The 20,766-nt window shown below is 44.9% G+C and overlaps 1 protein-coding gene across 3 annotated transcripts in view; it reads left to right on the top strand.

Moving 5' to 3' along the window:
• The window catches only part of atad2b (ATPase family AAA domain containing 2B), a 132,778-nt gene that overhangs the window by 33,310 nt on the left and 78,702 nt on the right, over positions 1 to 20,766 (top strand). For all 3 annotated transcript variants that reach the window (XM_029733363.1, XM_029733448.1, XM_029733277.1), the window contains exons 15-23: positions 771 to 882; positions 1,136 to 1,335; positions 2,475 to 2,616; positions 2,999 to 3,185; positions 3,294 to 3,479; positions 10,769 to 10,904; positions 13,024 to 13,220; positions 13,468 to 13,627; positions 19,572 to 19,694. In XM_029733363.1, the coding sequence (XP_029589223.1) occupies positions 771 to 882; positions 1,136 to 1,335; positions 2,475 to 2,616; positions 2,999 to 3,185; positions 3,294 to 3,479; positions 10,769 to 10,904; positions 13,024 to 13,220; positions 13,468 to 13,627; positions 19,572 to 19,694 (1,443 nt within the window). The remainder of the gene's footprint in view (positions 1 to 770; positions 883 to 1,135; positions 1,336 to 2,474; positions 2,617 to 2,998; positions 3,186 to 3,293; positions 3,480 to 10,768; positions 10,905 to 13,023; positions 13,221 to 13,467; positions 13,628 to 19,571; positions 19,695 to 20,766) is intronic.

Raw genomic sequence — 20,766 nt, 5'->3', positions numbered from 1 at the left:
TTCACTGTTGATGTTGAGACTGGTGCTTTGCGGGTACTATTCAATGAAGCTGCTAGTTGAGGACTTGTGAGGCGTCTGTTTCTCAAACTAGACACTCTAATGTACTTGTCCTCTTGCTCAGTTGTGCACCGGGGCCTCCCACTCTTTCTATACTGATTAGAGCCAGTTTGCGCTCTTCTATGAAGGGAGTAGTACACAGCGTTGTCCGAGATCTTCAGTTTCTTGGCAATTTCTCGCATGGAATAGCCTTAATTTCTCAGAACAAGAACAGACTGACAAGTTTCAGAAGAAAGGTCTTTGTTTCTGGCCATTTTGAGCCTGTAATCAAACCCACAAATGCTGATGCTCCAGATTAAAGAAGGCCAGTTTTATTGCTTCTTCAATCAAAACAACAGTTTTCAGCTGTGTTAACATAATTGCAAAAGGGTTTACTAATGATCAATTAGCCTTTTTAAAATGATAAACTTGGATTAGCTAACCCAACATGCCATTGGAACACAGGAGTGATGGTTGCTGATAATGGGCTACTGTACACCTATGTAGATATTCCATAAAACATCAGCCGTTTCCAGTTACAACAGTCATTTACAACATTAACCATGTCTACACTGTATTTCTGATCAATTTGATGTTATTTTAATGGACTCACAATTTGCTTTTCTTTCAAAAACAAGGACATTTCTAAGTGACCCCAAACTTTTGAACGGTAGTATAGATGTTTAGCTTACTTCCTTTTCGGTTGTTTCATTTACTCCACTCCCTTGCTCCAGGTTACTGCGGTGCCGACATCAAAGCACTTTGCACAGAGACGGCCCTGGCGGCGCTGCGGCGGCGCTACCCCCAGATCTACGGCAGCAGTGTTAAGCTGCAGCTGGATGTCAGGTATTCATGGAGAGGAGGAAACTGAAAGTCCATATTAATGGACTGGAATCCATCGTCTTGTCTGCATGGGGGCAATCCTAACTTCCACTTAAGTTTAATTTCCATGTAGTCTCCCATTGACATCAAAGCATGGTTAATATACAATTTGAATGAAGTGGAAGTTAGAATTCTCCCCTAAATCTGTATGATCTGCTGACACTGAATTTCCATTCTGGATCAAGTATTCATTTATTGATCTATCTGTCTCTATCAGTACCATCGTGCTGGGGCCTGGGGACTTCAGCCGCGCCCTGCGGACCATCGTCCCAGCCTCCCAGAGAGCCCAGGCCCCTCCAGGCCGAGCTCTGGCCCCAAACATACGCCCCCTACTGGCCAACACACTGTCCACAGTGCTGGAGGTCCTGCTCCGAGTCTTCCCCCATGCAGAATCACAGCACAGGGAGAGTAGAGGAGGTACGGGATCGCTCTTTCTGTCCGTCTGGGGATCGCTCTTTCTGTCCATCTCTCTTTTTGCCCCCTATTTTGCTCTCCTTTTCCACCTGCTTTCTCTCGCTCTCTCCCTCTCTCACCCCATATCCGCTGGGAGTTGTACTATCTCTCATGCTTCTTTTAATAACTTCCATTTACCACTCCACCGTCCTCCCTAATAAACCATGATGTCTCTACTAATAAGACCAGAGCTTTTGCTGTAGCAATTTCTGCTCAATGGGTTGTTAATAGAAGTTATTTTAAATTGGAAGGACTTAAAAAAAATTGTGGAAATTTTATGTAACATATCTGGCTTCTTTACCTGTGGGATCGTCTGAGACCAGCCACCTGGACAGCTGATGAAACTGGGTTTGCACAACCAAAGAATTTCTGCACAAACGGTCAGAAATCGTCCCATGGAAGCTCATCTGCGTGCTTGTTGTCCTCACCAGGGTCTTGACCTGACTGCAGCTCGGTGTCGTAACCGACTTCAGTGGCCGAATGCTTATCTTCGATGGCCACTGGCACGCTGGAGAAGTGTGCTCTTCACGGATGAATCCCAGTTTCAACTGTACCCGGCAGACGGCGTGTATGGCATCGTGTGGGCGAGCTGATGTCAACGTTGTGAACAGAGTGCCCCGTGGTGGGGTTATGGTTTGGGCAGGCATAAGCTAAGGACAACAAACACAATTGCATTTTATTGTTGGCAATTTGAATGCACAGAGATCCTGAGGCCCATTTGTCGTGACATTCATCCGCCGCCATCACCTCATGTTTCAGCATAATAACGCACGGACCCATGTTGCAAGGATCTGTACATATTTCCTGGAAGCGGAAAATGTCCCAGTTCTTCCATGGCCTGCATACTCACCAGACATGTCACCCATTGAGCATGTTTGGGATGCTCTGGATTGACATGTATGACAACGTGTTCCAGTTACCAACAATATCCAGCAACTTCGCACAGCCATTGACGAGTGGGACAACATTCCGCAGGCCTCAATCAACAGCCTGATCAACTCTATGCGAAGGAGTTTTCACATCTGGGTTTTCAGTTTTATTTCTAGGTGGCACACACAAACAGTTTTTTGACAGTATTTCTTCCTGTCCTTCCTTCCTACTAGACATTGACAATCTGCTAGAGGAGGAGTTCAGTGAAGAGGAGACGGATGGAGCAGCTCCCTCCATCTACCACCTTCAGCCTGGATCCCCTAAGATGCACACACACCCCTCTACGGCACATACACCCTTCCTACACTTCACCACGTGAGTCTGACTACAGAACACACCTCTACCCCTAGCCACACACACCCCAGTGCATCAGGGCATTTTAAAGCCACCTTGTGGCCACAAGGAGAATGACATGAGCAAAGTCAACGTTAAAACCATTAGTCATCCTTCAGTCCTGTCATCAACACAGGAGAGGGAAGATAAATGTTCTCTATTAGATTCACATCAATCTACGAGGTACTTTATCTGATATAGATGGCTAATATGTTTAAAGATTATGAAATATGATTATGGACATTTATAGTCCTCTAACAGTTTTTAGTTTAATCAATCAACTGGAGACTGATAGCCTATTTGGTAATGTAAGGACACATTTAAAAGATAGAAGCTGATTCTCACTCTCTTCTCCTCCCTCCAGATCAGCTCTCCACCAGCCCACGTCGTACCGGCCTCGCCTGCTGCTGGCGGGTCCCCCCGGCTCGGGACAGGGTTCTCACCTGGCCCCTGCTGTGTTACACCACCTGGACAAGCTGTCTGTCCACCGTCTAGACCTGCCCACACTCTACTCTGTCAGCGCCAAGACACCTGAGGAGTCCTGCGCTCAGGTAACACACACACCTCTACATATATAAACACACACACACACTCATACAGATCGCAAATATGTATATCGCACATGTATGATGTTTGGCTGTTGTGTGTGTGTCCGTCAGGTGTTCTGTGAGGCGCGTCGGAGCGTGCCCAGTGTGGTGTTCATGCCGCACATCTGTGATTGGTGGGATTCGGTTAGCGACACTGTAAAGAACACCTTTCTCTCTCTGCTCCAGGACGTCCCCTCTTTCACCCCCCTCCTCATCCTCGCCACCACAGAGACCTGTTACACACAGCTACCACAGGAGGTAGGCTAAACACACCAGGGTTTCTGTTAGCCGGTAATAGCCGGCTTTTGGCCGATTTCAAAAATAAATAAAAGGAAAAGCCGATAAATAAAACTGGCACAAGCCAATTGCCCGGGAAAATAAAAAAAATCCCATTGCAAAACTAGAAAAGTACATTACAAAAGAAAATGTTGTGTGCTTGTTTTAAACTATTTATGAAAATGTTAATGTTTTAATGTTTGCAGCTGAAATGGTTAAAGAGTGGTAGCATTTAAAATGTCTACCACTGTGTTCTTACTTTTGGTCTTTTGATCCATTATGTTTTACGCTAATAACCACGGTTTATAGTTTAAATGTTAAGGATGTGAAGTTATGATAGCCTGAATATGAGGAAGTTGGTTTGGTCTCTCTAGCTTGAACGGTTCAATAGTTACTGTTGGTGAGTTATTTAATGCTAATTTATGCAAATGTATATAGTTATAGTTGATAAAGGTTTTTCATAATTTGAAGTTAGTATAGCCTGAACATTAGTAAGTTGGTTTGGTGTCTTTAGCTTAAACGGTTTGAGTTACTGTTGGTGAGTTATTTTATGCTAATTTACATAATTTTATAAAGATTTGAAAGAATTTAAGTTAGGATATCTTGAACATGTGGAAGTTGGTTTTGGGTTCTCTAGCTTGAACAGTTCAATAGTTACAGTTGGTGAGTTATTTTATGCAAATGTATATAGTTATTAGGGATGTGACCAATGGAAAACATTTTACTGTTTAAACACTTTTTTAAAATCGGTTTTCCGTTTAAAATGATAAGTAAAAATGATAATTCACAATGCAGAATAATTATCCTATTACGTATGTATCACCGCTAAGGCCGGGCAATGGAATTATGTCTACCGCGACCCTTTACAGAGAGGGAACGCAGCTGCTTTAACATGCCAATAATTGATAACTTTTCAGACAATAATCATTTTTTTAAAAGTACCGCATTAGAAGCGTCTACTGTTTCAGACAGTAGAATTCTGCTCCTGGTTATAGTGTTCTATTGTTTCCCTGACACCAACAAACGTTGCTGGCTGATGTCCTGCAGTGTTTATGCTAAATTTGAATTCTTGACATTTAATTCTTGTAAACATACCCTGTCTTAGGTCAGTTAGGATCACCACTTCATTTTAAGAATGTGAAATGTCAGAATAATAGTAGAGAGAATGATATATTTCAGCTTTTATCACATTCCCAGTGGGTCAGAAGTTTATATACTCAGTTAGTATTTGGTAGCATTGCCTTTAAATTGTTTAACTTGGGTCAAATGTTTCGGGTAGCCTTCCATAAGCTTCCCACAATAAGTTGGGTGAATTTTGGCCCATTCCTCCTGACAGAGCTGGAGTAACTGAGTCAGGTTTGTAGGCCTCCTTGCTCACACACACTTTTTCAGTTCTATTTCACAAATTTTCTATAGGATTGAGGTCAGGGCTTTGTGATGGCCACTCCAATACCTTGACTTTGTTGTCCTTAAGCCATTTTGCCACAACTTTGGAAGTATGCTTGGGGTCATTGTCCATTTGGAAGACCCATTTGCGACCAAGCTTTAACTTCCTGACTGATGTCTTGATGTTGCTTCAATATTTCCACATAATGTTCCTTCCTCATGATGCCATCTATTTTGTGAAGTGCACCAGTCCCTCCTGCAGCAAAGCACCCCCTCAACATGATGCTGCCACTCCCGTGCTTCACGGTTGGGATGGTGTTCTTCGGCTTGCAAGCTTCCCCTTTTTCCTCCAAACATAACGATGGCTATTATGGCCAAACAGTTCTATTTTTGTTTCATCAGACCAGAGGACTTCTCCAAAAAGTACGATCTTTGTCCCCATGTGCAGTTGCAAACCGTAGTCTGGCTCTTTTATGGCGGTTTTGGAGCAGTGGCTTCTTCCTTGCTGAGCGGCCTTTCAGGTTATGTCAATATAGGACTTGTTTTACTGTGGATATAGATACTTTTGTACCGGTTTCCTCCAGCATCTTCACAAGATCCTTTGCTGTTGTTCTGGGATTGATTTGCACATTTTGCACCAAAGTACGTTCATCTCAAGGAGACAGAACACGTCTCCTTCCTGAGCGGTTTGACTGCTGCATGGTCCCATGGTGTTTATACTTGCGTACTATTGTTTGTACAGATGAACGTGTTACCTTCAGGCGTTTGACTGAACCAGACTTGTGGAGGTCTATAATTTCTTTTCTGAGGTCTTGGTTGATTTCTTTTTGATTTTCCCATGATGTCAAGCAAAGAGGCACTGAGTTTGAAGGTAGGCCTTGAAATACATCCACAGGTACACCTCCAATTGACTCAAATGATGTCAATTAGCCTATCAGAAGCTTCTAAAGCCATGACATAATTTTCTGAAATATTCCAAGCTGTTTAAAGGCACAGTCAACTTTGTATGTAAACATCTGACCCACTGGAATTGTGAAATAATTGGTCTGTAAACAATTGTTGGAAAAATTACTTGTCGTGCACAAAATAGATGTCCTAACCGACTTGCCAAAACTATAGTTTGTTAACAAGAAATTTGTGGAGTGGTTGAAAAACAAGTTTTAATGATTCCAACCTGAGTGTATGTATATAATTACATCTGGGGGTTGACAGCCCAAAGCTTCACCCCTTGGTACATACTATCTAGAGCACTCAGCAGTTGGCCCTACATGCCCTCCTGCTCTACGCGGGGTGTTGCAGGGGGAAGAGTTTGTCGGTCTCACTATGGTCAACTCATTAGCATTGGGGGAACCTGGTCTGTTGAATAGATGGATTTTCTATCTGTCTCTTGTTTTCTCCTATTCTCTCACTCTTCCTCACTCACTCACATAAAACCTGTGACTCTAACCATTGGGGGGGAACACACAACTGGCATTTTTTGTCGGGATCGCGATTGCAGTGGGGTCAATTAAAACAAAAAAGGAGATTGGATTATTGTTTGGGACAATATACAAACGTTTTGGGAAAGATACATTGAAAGAAAAAGTCTGTCTGTCCACAACGTGCTTGTTGGTAGTTGGGTACAGATGGGGTCTGCTGAAGTTTGAAATGTAGTCTGTCTCCTTCCATGGGGTGTTTCCTGGCTTGGGTTTTGATATTCTCGGGGTGTGTTCTGGCACACATTGGTGACAGCGATCCTCACAGCACCTCTCTTTGACACACCACCACCACCACTCTTACAGTACCAGTCTGGAAGAGAGTGAGTGTGATGGGCAGGGAGATGTGACAGAGGGGGAAGGCAGGTGGTCCCAGCTGCCAGTCTCCCCAGCACATGTCTGGAATCCATGCCCACGTAAACAGCATCTGGGCTGGGCTGCAGCTAGGAGTAGGGCTGGATGAGCTGGAGTTAGTGGAGGTAGTTTCTGGGGGTGGGTAGTTAGGGGCTGGTAGGGGGTGTCTGAGGCTGAAAGAGCTGGGATAGAGGTGGGTAAATGTGCAGGTAGTGGGAGATGGTTGGAGGTTAAAGGGGCTTGTAGGGGGTCTTTGTGCCTGATCAGAGTGACTCATTGCTAGGCTTCAGAGGCAGAGCGAGTTCCAGTGTGTGGTCCGGAGGTCTGTCAGCATTGTCACACTTATGTAGAATCATCCTTGTCCCCAACACACACACACACACACACACACACACACACACACACACACACACACACACACACACACACCCGTGGAGCTGGCAGGAGTATGCGGTAGTGCTGATGGCATAAGTGTGTGTGTTCAAAACGCATGAACAGCAGGCACAGCCAACACAAGATTGGTGGCAACACCATTGATTTAAACTCCAGTCAATAAACCAATCAATGAGCAGTAGCTGCTTCTGAAGTACAGAATGTATCTGTCTTTATTGTAAAGGCCTGAAAGACACCCATAGACCTCAGATGTCATTGAAAACAATGGCAACAGACACACACACTATTTTAGTCTCTTTCTTTGAAGCCTTTAGTTTAGAAGGCATGAAGGGTGAAACCAAGAGTCCATTTTGGGTTCTTAGAAAACAATGAATACTGGATTGGGGAGAGAGTTTTTTGTTTAGATGGGATATGGTTTATGTCAGAATAGACTTTTCGTAGCAGGTTAGGAGAACGTACACAGCAAGTTAGGAGATTAAGGTTCGGAAAAGGGTTAGGGTTAGCTAAAATGCAAAAAAGTTATACTTTGACAAACTGTATCCCGACTAGTAATGAGAGGGGAAGGTAATCCCCCTCCTTTTTTCTACTTGTCTTTTAGCTGCTGGTGAGGCCATAATCAAGCTGCAATTCAATGGAGCATTTGAACACAGAAACGCGCCCACACACTCCACGATACCTAATCAATTCCTCTCCAACTATTGTTCATTTCTCTTTTAAAAGTGTGTTTATCGATCGATTCATGTCTCTCTTGAGTGGCAGCTCTCTTGTTCACTACAGAAAAGGGGTGGGGGGGAGAGAAGCGAGCGGGAGGAGCAGAGGGAGAGAAATAAAATTGTTTGTTTTAGTAGACCAAAGGGTTTGTTATTCTTCCAGAGCAGCAGAGGCTTGGCTGCTGCTGTGTGCCACTGATCGTCAGCCAGGTAGACCTCTCCTCTCTCCATCCCTCCTCTGTTTATCCCTTTCTCCGCTCTCCCTCCACACATCCCTCTATACTCCATGGCCTTCCTTGGTCATTATTACCTTGTGTGTTCTGCAGACAGAAGCTCCCCTACTGTCTTTCTCCCTAACGCACCTCCGTCCATCCCTTTCTCTCTCTCTACCTCCCTCTATTCTTTTCTCTTCCATCCCTCATTTTCTCCTTCCCCCACCAAGGAGTCTCTGGCCAAGAGATGGGGAAAGAAAGGAGAAGAGGGAGAGAGAAAGAGAGAACAAACTTGTCAAAGAGAAAGAAAGAGGGAATGAATGTGAGAGACAGGAAGATATGGTAGGACGTGAACAGCAGGCTGTGGAATAGAAGCTGTGTAAGCCCGCCCTCCTCTCAGGTTATTCTGCACAGTGATTGGATGACAAGCTCTTTAACACACATTCTCGACATGGAAGTCTAGGGTTGTGTACTATACTGTCAGTTAACTAATTCCTGAGACCTGAAGACCCATTAACGCCTAGGCTTTAGCTCAGTTGGCTAACGTGGTCTCCAGTCCATGTTTAGCTGACTGACTTTCAATACCAGGTTGGTAACTTAAGCTGACCACTACCTTTTGGCCCAGTAGTTGTCTGTCTGTCTATTGTTAGTCTTGTTGAGTCAGTATATTTACTAACCTTCCCAAACCCACTCTGAGGTACTTGTACAAACAATTTGATTTCTCCTAAAGCCTTTTCATGGGTAGACTGAGACATGTACACAGCAAAGGAGCCGGGATGTGGGCTTCTCTCTCTACCTACCTACTCAACATTTAACTCTAGGTAACAGACAGAAAGTTGAAGAGACTAAAATGGACAAGTTAGGACAACCTGAATAAAGCACATAGATGAAGTTGTTGCCCTGATGCCAGTTAGTATAAGCATTAACAAACACTAGACATTGACTTAAACTAGCTGAATCGGAACCAGACAGAAACTAAAGGCACACAGAGAAAGTGGTGTACAAGACAAGTCCAGGACCCTGTTTCCACAAAAGCATCTTAAGGCTCAGTTAATTGTTAGAACCTTTTGTAGGAACATCGTTAAATCTCCAAGCTGTTTCCCAAAACCATCGTTATTAACGTTGCACTTGAAAACATTCGGAATCTAACGCCTGCCTCAGACCACTCGTAGAACAGCTACTGAATCGAACGCCTGCCTCAGACCACTCGTAGAACAGCTACTGAATCTAACGCCTGCCTCAGACCACTCGTAGAACAGCTACTGAATCGAACGCCTGCCTCAGACCACTCGTAGAACAGCTACTGAATCGAACGCCTGCCTCAGACCACTCGTAGAACAGCTACTGAATCGAACGCCTGCCTCAGACCACTCGTAGAACATCTGAGTGGGTCGTTAGATATTTGTTTTTCCCTCCTCGTCATTTTATACACCATAGAATTGCATGGTTTATCCGTCTCTCTGTAACCGCCAATAACTTTAGAACAAAGTGGACTACAAATACAAAGTTACCAATGTCTTTGCAATTGATACTAACAAGCAACATATAAAAAGATGCTTCAAATGAAAATCAAGATGACTGCATTAAAATATAAACAGTAGGCTATAGGCCTATTTCAATCATATTGAAGACATTTCATGTTCAGTCAATTGATTTATATGTTCCTACTTGTAGGCTACTGTCTGTAATTTGACTCAATATATTTCATGGTGTAGCCTAACATGAGCAATAATGTGCCAAATTGATGATTTAGTGCATTTTTATTGGCTAAGCATTAAAATAAGCTGCCTCAACATTTTGCAGCCGTAGGTGGTAGTATCTCTCTAGGATCTGATCTGTAGTCAGTATTGTGAAATAATTCTAATGTTAAGATTTGATTGGAGAAAGCTGATTTATCAGTAAGGACACATGCTCCAACGACGCACTTAGCGACCGTTCTCTCTGTGTTGCGTTTTGGGAAACGCATGTTACATCTTCAGCCGTTGTAGGAAAGATGCATTGTTAGAACTTAGGCTTACTAGTGTTTTATCAGGCAACCGGGCCCTGTTCTGTTGACTGTCTAACACACACACACACACACACACACACACACACACACACACACACACCAGCGGTCTAGTCGTAGCAGCTAGACACACTGACAAGCTAACATTGACTGTCAATATCAAAAACCCCATCGATCCTCTTCATGGAACACATCTTTGTGTTTATCCTTCATCTGAAATTCAGCGTTTCTCATTGTGGCATAATATTGATGTTTGCTCCATCCCAGCTTTGTGTAGCTCTTTTGGGAAGCGCTAATTTAATCTTTGAGCTTTGAAAAGTAAAGTTCTAGAAAGTGAGTGGCTCAACAGTAACACGGCAACAGGTGGTGAATAAAGCAGGATAATATATTACTGTGATATTGTTTTACAGATAAAGAGAAGAACCCACACATTGCTATGTACAGTACATGCTCCCATCTTCAGTTTGTGACAACGTGGGCAAACTTTTGTTTAATGGGTTGGAGGCACTGTCCTACCACCTTTTATTTATTCAACATCTGTCTACTGCTACTGACCTTGACACTTCAAAATAATTGTCTTCAATATTACATTGGCTTTTCCCTGAACACCAAGTCTGGACAAATCCACTACAAATATTCTGATCCCATACACCAGGCACAAATCCATTGGATAAAGTGGAACTGAGCTGTTTCTACAGTTGTGTTCATAATGGGGAATTGTTGTTGTCTCTCCCAGGTGAAGTTGATGTTCCAGAGGACGTACGGGGAGGTGGTCAGTCTGTCTCCACCTGGAGAGGAGGACAGACGGAGGTTCTTCACTGACCTGCTACTGGTACAGGCTGCTAGAGCATCGCTACCCAGGAGACACACAGGTACTATGCATTCATACATGCAGAGAGATACAGGTTATTATACACACACACACACACACACACACACACACACACCAGGATTGGGTCAATTCCATTTAAATTCCAGTAATTTCCCAAAGTCAAACAAATTCCAATCCACATTTTTCTCATTGAAAAGCATTGAAGAGAATTGGAATGGGAATTTCAGTGTACCTTCTGAATCTTCATTTTGGTTTCATCTTGTCTTTCCGTTTCCTCTCTCCTGACACACATATTGCTCAAACCACCGTACAGCTCAATTTCTCTTTGAGCTCTTGAGTCATTGAATTTTTCCTTCACGTGGAAAATATACATTCCATGGCCTAGTAAGAAGAATGTAACAGGAGGGCTGACTAGTAGTAACAGCACCTGTAGTACTCCCATCTCTCTCTCCACCCCCCCCCAACCTCCCCCTACCATTAACTTCCCTATACTCTCCTCCAGCCTCCCTTTTCCCTCTGTTCCGTCTCAGTGTGAGAGAGCTGTACACCGTGGCTTCCATAGCACAAGGCTTTCAAATGGGAATAAAGCAGCGCAGGTTGCAGCATCCTCTTTGATGCAAAGCAGGGGTCCCACACGTACACACACATTCTGACCCACACTCTTGGCATTCTCTTAACCAGCTTCACCTGGAATGTTTTTCCCAACAGGCTTGAAGGATTTCCCACACATGCTGAGCACTTGTTAGCTGCTTTTCCTTCTCTCTGCGGTCTGACTCTTTGCCTTGATTACGTCTTTGCACACTCTTGGCATTCTCTGAACCAGCTTTGAGGTAGTCATCTGGAATGCATTTCAGTTAACAGGTGTGCCTTGTTAAAAGTTAATTTGTGGAATTCCTTTCCTTCTTAATGCGTTTGAGCCAATCAGTTGTGTTGTGTCAAGTTAGGGGTGGTATATAGAAGACAGCCCTATTTGGTAAAAGACCAAGTCCATATTATGGCATGAACAGCTCAAATAACCAAAGAGAAATGACAGTCCATTACTTTAAGACATGAAGGTAATTCAATACGGAAAGTTCAAGTGCAGTCACAAAAACCATCAAGCGCTATGATGAAACTGGCTCTCATGATGACCGCCACAGGAAAGGAAGACCCAGAGTTACCTCTGCTGCAGAGGATAAGTTCATTAAAGTTACCAGCCTCAGAAATTGCAGCCCTAATAAATGCTTCACAGAGTTCAAGTAACAGACACATCTCAACATCAGCTGTTCAGAGGAGACGTGCGTGAATCAAACCTTCATGGTCGAATTGCTGGAAAGTAACCACTATCGAAATGGTTTGGAATGAGATGGACTGCACAGTGAAGGAAAAGCATCCAACAAGTGCTCAGCATATGTGTGAACTCTTTCAAGACTGTTTGAAAAGCATTCCAGGTAAAGCTGGTTGAGAGAATGCCAAGAGTGTGCAAAGCTATCAACGAAAAGGGTGACAACATAGTTTTGATGTCTTCACTATTCTACTATATATAGTAAAAATAAAGAAAAACCCTTGAATTAGTAGGTGTTCTATAACGTGTGTGCGCACACAGACTGATTGCATGGCCTCATTGACGCACAGCAGGCGTTCGACTCTGTCCTCTCCGGGGGTTCCCCCTGAATAAAACAGCAGCCCTACTTCCATCAGGGACTGCTTGTAGAGGTGTGAGGGAGGCTGGGGAGAAGCAAGGGGGAGAGAAGGAGCCCGCTATAAACCCAGCACTATTACCCATAATTACATTCACAGTTGATCGTTAGTAACCAGGATGGAAGATGATGCTAAAGTGAAGCAGGACTATCACTGCCTGAAAAGAAAGAAAAGGCAACTGCCATATTGTTGTCCAATCCTTCTCCTTTTTCCACTCTTCCCGCCCAATCATTTCACATCTACAGGGGTTAGAGGTTGATTTGGAATTGATCACATATATCACTTTGTGGGCCAGAGACTTGGGGGGTTCGGGGTTTTTGCTGATGGGTTGATGATGTGTTTAGAAAGAAATCAATGCTGCGTTTCCCCCTCGCCTGTGTGTCTCACCTCAGCTTTCCCCCATGGATCAGCTGAGAGTAGAACATCTGAAGGGGGACCCACTCTAACACACACTCCCCCCCCCCTCTCTCTCTCTCTAGCTCTGCAGTGTGAGGAGGTGCTACCGGTAGTGGAGACCCTGGACGCCAGGGTTCTCTCCCCCGAAGAGCAGCGTCGTCTGGCTGACCAGGAAGAGAACACTCTGAGAGAGCTGCGTCTGTTCCTCAGGGACGTCACCAGGCGCCTTGCCGTAGACAAACGCTTCAACATCTTCAGCAAACCTGTCGACATCGAGGAGGTGGGCAACAACACATAGATGGCCTGTTGTTGTAGATATGGTAGTATACCTCAGTAGATAGTAATAGAAAGATGGACATGTGCCACCCTAGGAAAGTTGCATTGTGAATTGAGTCCTTTCGCCCCTCTCACCTGTCTCCATTTGAGTGTTGCACTGATTGTAGTGAATTGACACTGCTGAACTGATTTCTCTTTTGATTTAAATGGAGTCAATAGCACCAGTTTAAATCGACTGTGACTCCTTTTAGGTGTCAGACTACTTGGAGGTGATCCGTCAGCCCATGGATCTGTCTACTGTCATGACAAAGATAGACACCCATAAATACCTGACGGCTAATGACTTCCTGGTGGACATAGACCTGATCTGCAGCAATGCCCTGGAGTACAACCCTGACAAGGACCCCTCAGGTACACATGGAGGGATTAAAGTTTTGGCTATGCCCTACTGGCACCCTATTCCCTTCATAGTGCACTACTTTTGACCAGGGCCCTATAGGCTCTGGTCAAAAGTAATGCACTATGAAGGGAATAGGGTGCCATTTGGGACCCATATTGTTTACTTATATAGCTCATCTGGTGCACCTCTCGGGGCTAACAGAATGTAGGCTACCGGTAATGTTACCAGCAACATAAGTCAGTAGTAACATTATAGTTATGGAGACATCCACATTTGGGAATGTGACTAGCTTGTAGATCCAGGGATGTGACTAGCTTGTAGATCCAGGGATGTGCCTAGCTTGTAGATCCAACCAGGGATGTGCCTAGCTTGTAGATCCAACCAGGGATGTGCCTAGCTTGTAGATCCAACCAGGGATGTGCCTAGCTTGTAGATCCAACCAGGGATGTGCCTAGCTTGTCAGTCTTGAGTGATTCGGTGTCAGTTTCTCAGACTTACATTATTAGTACGCTGCAGCTATGCAACATAGTGGCATGCAAGGCTTATCTAGTGAAGACTAGCTCTGTCTTGTCTCTAACCAACCTAAGCATTGTTTAGTCACAGTCACACACCAGCAATTATCAGTACTATCTTCTGCTGCCATTTCCATTCACTTAACACTTTACCCATGTATGATGACACAGGAGAATTGAAATCCCAGCTATTCATCTGATACATTTGACTGTGACAAAAGTAATTAGATGTAGTAGATATGAGTCTTATTCATTATGATTTATGAAAGTGCTTCAAGGCAGTGACAACTTGGAATTGGTTTTCTTTCGTCACTCAACTTGAAATCATATGCACAGTGAGACAGAACCCCCTAAAACTATCGACGCCCCAGCTTAATATCTCTGCTGTTTCTCTCTGCAAAGCTGCATCTGCATGAAAAATGTTTCATTTCTCAGTGGCCCATTTCAATCCATTTTTATCTCAACCTCTTCCTCTGCACCACTGTTACTGCCAGTGTAGCCAGATAAAAGGAAAAAGCACTTCACACACACTACATTACTACCCACACACCCTGAGAAGCAGGGGCCACGTGCACTGTCTCTCTCACACACACACACACACACACAATCCCACACTCCCACGCTGTTGAAGACTTGCGAAAAAAGTATTGTCAAATCAATTAGAATAGCATACATTATTTAAACACGTATGCTGTGTTGGTGCGTACGTGGAAGTAAAAGTTGTATGTATGGACTCAGGCTTATGAATAATTCCCAAGCCGTGGGAAAAACTGAAGTTCCCTCTGTCTGTCACAATGGAATAACTATGCTGTGGCAATAATTGAAAGCCATAGCGATGGAAGCCTAGAGACTTAGGACCCGACAACCAATCAATTCAAATGAATCTCCCTGGGATACTGTAAATCTGTGCGCCCACTAAACCAAAGAAGGTAATTTCTGTCTGCTTGCTACTCTGTTAAATGTAGATTTACTCGCACGTACGTGCGTGCGCACACGGCAGGTAGCCAAGTGGTTAGAGCGTTGGGCCAGTAACCGAAAGGCAGGTGGAGATCCCCGGTCATTTGTTTCAATGCAGTGGCCACAAAGGATGCACTAAAGGGGGAAAATGCAATTAAGGATTTTTAATAAATAAGCCCAGTACTAGACTCCATCCTCTAGTGTCCCTGGGAATAGAATCCAGCCCAGTGCAATCACATTTTGGCATTTTCTCAGACTTGCTGGCTTTTTGAAACACACCTTTTTACACTACATCACCAAAGTATGTGGACACCCTTTTCAAATGAGTGGATTTGGTCATTTCAGCCACACCCGTTGCTGACAGGTTTATAAAATCTTGCACACAGCTATGCAATCTCTATAGACAAACATTGGCAGTATTAATCAGTTTGTCACATTTCTGCCCTGCTAGAGCTGCCCCGGTCAACTGTAAGTGCTGTTATTGTGAAATGGAAATGTCTAGGAGCAACAACGGCTCAACCGCGAAGTGGTAGGCCACACAAGTTTACAGACTGGGATCGCCAAGTACTGAAGTGCCTAAAAATCGTCTGTCACAACTACAGGGTCTGTAGTGATGCCTCTAGCACTGAGATGCAGTGCCTTAGACCACTGCGCCACTCGGGAGCTCAATCTTAACGCTACAGCATACAATGACATTCTAGAGTTCTGGGCTTCCAACTTTGTGGCAACTGTTTGGGAAAGGCCCTTTCCTGTTTCAGCATGACAGTGCCCCGTGCACAAACAGCGGTCCATACAGAAATGGTTTGTCGATGGGTATGGAAGAACTTGATTGGCCTGCACAGAGCCCTGACCTCAACCCCATCAAACACCTTTTGGAAGACTTGGAACGCCGACTGCGAGCCAGGCCTAATCGCCAAACATCAATGCCCGACCTGACTAATGCTCTAGTGGCTGAATGGAATGCGGTTACCATAAATGGAACAATACGTTAGTTTGATGGTTCTAGCAGTCCATTGTCCCATTAACAAGCATCCATATTAGCAAACCTATTTAATTTGACTTCATATTTCTCTAGTATAAGCTACTTATTGTAATGAACGATATCAGCCAAATGCCTGCGAACGGTGGCATCAGTTCAGCTAAACATAGGGTATGACAGAAACAGACAATGACCCCAGCCATTCATTTGTCACGCAATATTAGGTTTAAAGATCCGTGGAACAGCATATACAATGCCAACCACTACTAAACTTCATCATAAATTGACTAATTTACTTGTGGAACAGAACATATACTGGAATGTGAAATAGATGCATAATACACGCTATCAAGTCACAACAAGGCCGACTTCAAATACGGACATCCATAGGTACCACATGAGTTTCAGCTTTGGGGAAGCAATTTTTTCACCATAAAATTGCACCTTTTTATAATAAAGGATTGCATGCCTCTATCATCACATTTGCAGACTAATTTAAGGCTACTGTTTCTAATGTCATGAGTAGATTGCATAGTCATAATTTAGGCTAATATCTCAATCACTGTTAGCCAAACACAGTTCTGAACAATGCATGCCGGAGCACATAGTGACATAGAGTAGGCCTAATCAGAGATGTTTCTTCTTACTTTGCATGGGAAAAATGTGGTCTTTTTATGAACACATTCCATGCAATTCTACTACACTTTATATGACTGGAGACATAAGCAACATATTTTTTAATACGGCAACAATTGTGGAGCGTACTCTGCTGACACTGACAAATGTAAAATGACCTTGTGTTGAATGCAACCATCTAATCTAGGCTTATGAAATGGGAGACGCAAATATGAGTCCATCTAGCCTGTAGGAGGAAGTTATTGTCCCCCCAAAAACTTTCCAGTGATACTGATCCAATGATAAAGGCAGTGAATATGTGCACTCACCGGTCCGCTGGTGCCAATAAGATACGCTGCGGTTTCGGGCCGGTGCCAGTAAGATACGCTGCGGTTTCGGGCCGGTGCCAGTAAGATACGCTGCGGTTTCGGGCCGGTGCCAGTAAGATACGCTGCGGTTTCGGGCCGGTGCCAGTAAGATACGCTGCGGTTTCGGGCCGGTGCCTGTAAGATACGCTGCGGTTTCGGGCCGGTGCCTGTAAGATACGCTGCGGTTTCGGGCCGGTGCCTGTAAGATACGCTGCGGTTTCGGGCCGGTGCCAGTAAGATACGCTGCGGTTTCGGGCCGGTGCCAGTAAGATACGCTGCGGTTTCGGGCCGGTGCCAGTAAGATACGCTGCGGTTTCGGGCCGGTGCCAGTAAGATACGCTGCGGTTTCGGGCCGGTGCCAGTAAGATACGCTGCGGTTTCGGGCCGGTGCCAGTAAGATACGCTGCGGTTTTCGGGCCGGTGCCAGTAAGATACGCTGCGGTTTCGGGCCGGTGCCAGTAAGATACGCTGCGGTTTCGGGCCGGTGCCAGTAAGATACGCTGCGGTTTCGGGCCGGTGCCAGTAAGATACGCTGCGGTTTCGGGCCGGTGCCAGTAAGATACGCTGCGGTTTCGGGCCGGTGCCAGTAAGATACGCTGCGGTTTCGGGCCGGTGCCAGTAAGATACGCTGCGGTTTCGGGCCGGTGCCAGTAAGATACGCTGCGCTGCGGTTTCGGGCCGGTGCCAGTAAGATACGCTGCGCTGCGGTTTCGGGCCGGTGCCAGTAAGATACGCTGCGCTGCGGTTTCGGGCCGGTGCCAGTAAGATACGCTGCGCTGCGGTTTCGGGCCGGTGCCAGTAAGATACGCTGCGCTGCGGTTTCGGGCCGGTGCCAGTAAGATACGCTGCGCTGCGGTTTCGGGCCGGTGCCAGTAAGATACGCTGCGCTGCGGTTTCGGGCCGGTGCCAGTAAGATACGCTGTGCGGTTCACTCAATTGGGAGTTGAGAATTTTGATAACTATAGACAGATTAGTATTTTCTTTTTTTAACACACACACAGAGGGAGTGGTGTTATAGTCTAAGGTGCTGTACTATGTTTATTTAATTGAACCTTTATTGGTCTTCTCTTTTCAGCAATAGCCATTCGCTTTCTAAACTATGTTTTTCCTACGATTTATGTTCAGAAATATTGCGATTAGGCCTATTTAACTGCTTTACACTAACCACTGCAACTCAACAATCAGCTATTTGCCATGTGTGCTAATGAAATTACGGGCTTGTAATAATCCACAGTAAAAAAAACGAGTAATTTATATAGCTATCTTTGCAAATGTACTTTGCAAGTTTATCTCCCTCCAGCCTATTGGTGCATAAAACAGCTGGCCACGAGGCTTACAAGGCAGAGTTCAAATGCCAATATCAAATTCAAAGCAATCGGTGCACTGCCTCTTTCTGTTGTCCTCTTTCTCCTCCTCTCTCTCTGTTTGTAGTAAAGCTGAGGCTGTCCTACGCAGTCTTGCAGGAATGTCTTTTTCCCCCTGAGTTTCTCTCATTTCATTGTTAGAAAACCAAATCTATCCGCTCTACACTGTCAAACTCGCCCCACCTCTAGAGGAAAACGCCCAAACATCGTCAAACTCACAGCCAACAAACTCTGTCTACACAGCGCCCGGGAGGTGGCGGAATGTCCTTGTCAGTTCTCGACAGAAGTGACAGGGTTCGATAATGGAACAGACTTCCACTCAACACTCACCCTGCACCCTGTCACCTCACACTCTGACAGACGAATAGTACCGCCACATACACACACACACACACACACCGCTGCAATTAGGCCGTCTTCTAATTAGTGGTTAGAAGCTGTCAGATGGTGACCTCTGGCCCTCTGTCTGTACCTGTTGGCTGGGTGGCATAATGAGAGCAGGACATCTGTTTACACACACACACACACACACACACACACACACACACACACACAAACGCAGGGACACACACACACACACACACACACACACACACACACACACACACACACACACACACACACACACACACACACACACGTGGACACACACGAGTGCAAACACTCTACGTCTCATCTTTGCTGCTCATATTATTTTTCCCTCAGACAGCTGCCTTTTAGGATAAAACAAGATTTGATGATGATAGAGGGAAGGTGTGTGCCGGTCTGTGTTTCGATATTCAATATGTGTGTCTTTGTGAGAAGGGAGAATGAGATTGACTGTATTCCTGAGGCTTGTCTTCTAAGTCACCACCAAAGGCAGCTCTTTTGTCTTCATCCAAACAGTGAGAGAACAGTATAATCCCTTGTGCCCAGTGTTGGGGGCCAGACAGCAACACAGCCAGCAGTTTGTGTTGTGTCCAGCAGAGGGTGGGTTGTGAGAGGCTAGTGAGGGTCAGAGGCAGGGAGACGACGGAATGAATTATATGATGATGATAATAATAATAGGAGCTGTCCTATGACTCTTCAGGACGAAGTCATTTAAACTGTTGCTATAATGTTTCTACAATGCCAACACAGAATTGTGTTTGTGTTCATGTCAGTCTGTTCTCTCCCTCCAGATAAGATCATCCGCCACAGAGCATGTAGTCTAAAAGACACGGCCCACGCTATGCTGGCCTCAGAGCTCGACCCTGAGTTCCACCGCATTTGTGAGGACATCAAGGAGTCACGCAGAAAGAGGGGTGAGGAACACACACACACACACACACACACACACACACACACACACACACACACACACACACACACACACACACACACACAGAGGGAGTGGTGTTAGAGTCTAAGGTGCTGTACTATGTTTATTTAATTGAACCTTTATTTAACTAGGCAAGTCAGTTAAGAACAAATTCTTATTTACAATGACGGCCTACCCCGGCCAAACCCTCCCCTATCCCGGACCACGCTGGGTCCATTGTGCACCGCCCTATGGGCATATGTAGTAGCTCATGATGTTCCACTAGTCAACAGTGTGTTCACTGCTCCAGGGTGATTAGTGATTACATAACTAGTCTCTAATGGGATCCAATCATTTATTCATATGTAAAGTCACAGAGAGACTGTCATGCACAAACAAACTAATTGGTGTACATGTTCAAGGAGGATAGAGGGACAGTATTAGTAGTCATAGGTAATTGGTTATACAACATGTACATATGCTGCTTGATTCTACACACACAACCACACAAACACTCACTCGCATGCAATCACACACACTCATGCACATACACACACACACAGGATCATGTGCAAATCTACACATGCTGCACATAGTGTGCGTAACTGAGGCAAGCCCCTCCTGTGATGGTGCTGGAATGGGGGGTGAAGGGAAAAGGGAGGAGGGGTTGTATGCAGGGCAATACACTCTTACCACATAAGAGATTTTCCAACCTTTTCATCTTAACCGTTAAGGCTACAAGTCTCCTTTCTCAGAAAGACAGAACACACACAGCCTCCCCCAGAAATGAATATTTTAGGAGCAGAAGTTAGCTGTCTGGCAGGGAATTCAGCAGTGAGAAATGCTGAAGGTATCAGTTTGTGCTGTTGGAGTGCCTGGTGTTTGGTTGCGTCAGCAAAACCTCATCTGGGATTATATTGCTCTGACCTGGAGTCGGGGAAGTGTGTGTGTGCTAAGTATCAGTGTGTTAGAATGGAAATGTCTGCTCCCTGATGTTGGTTTGATACCTTATTTATTCCTCTTATTCACAGACAGCCTGACACAGGGACATTTAGAGGCTCTCTGACACACACACA

This window comes from Salmo trutta, chromosome 1 (genome assembly GCF_901001165.1).
Source record: "Salmo trutta chromosome 1, fSalTru1.1, whole genome shotgun sequence".
NCBI lineage: Eukaryota > Metazoa > Chordata > Actinopteri > Salmoniformes > Salmonidae > Salmo > Salmo trutta.
This window is presented reverse-complemented; position numbering and strand designations above follow the sequence as displayed.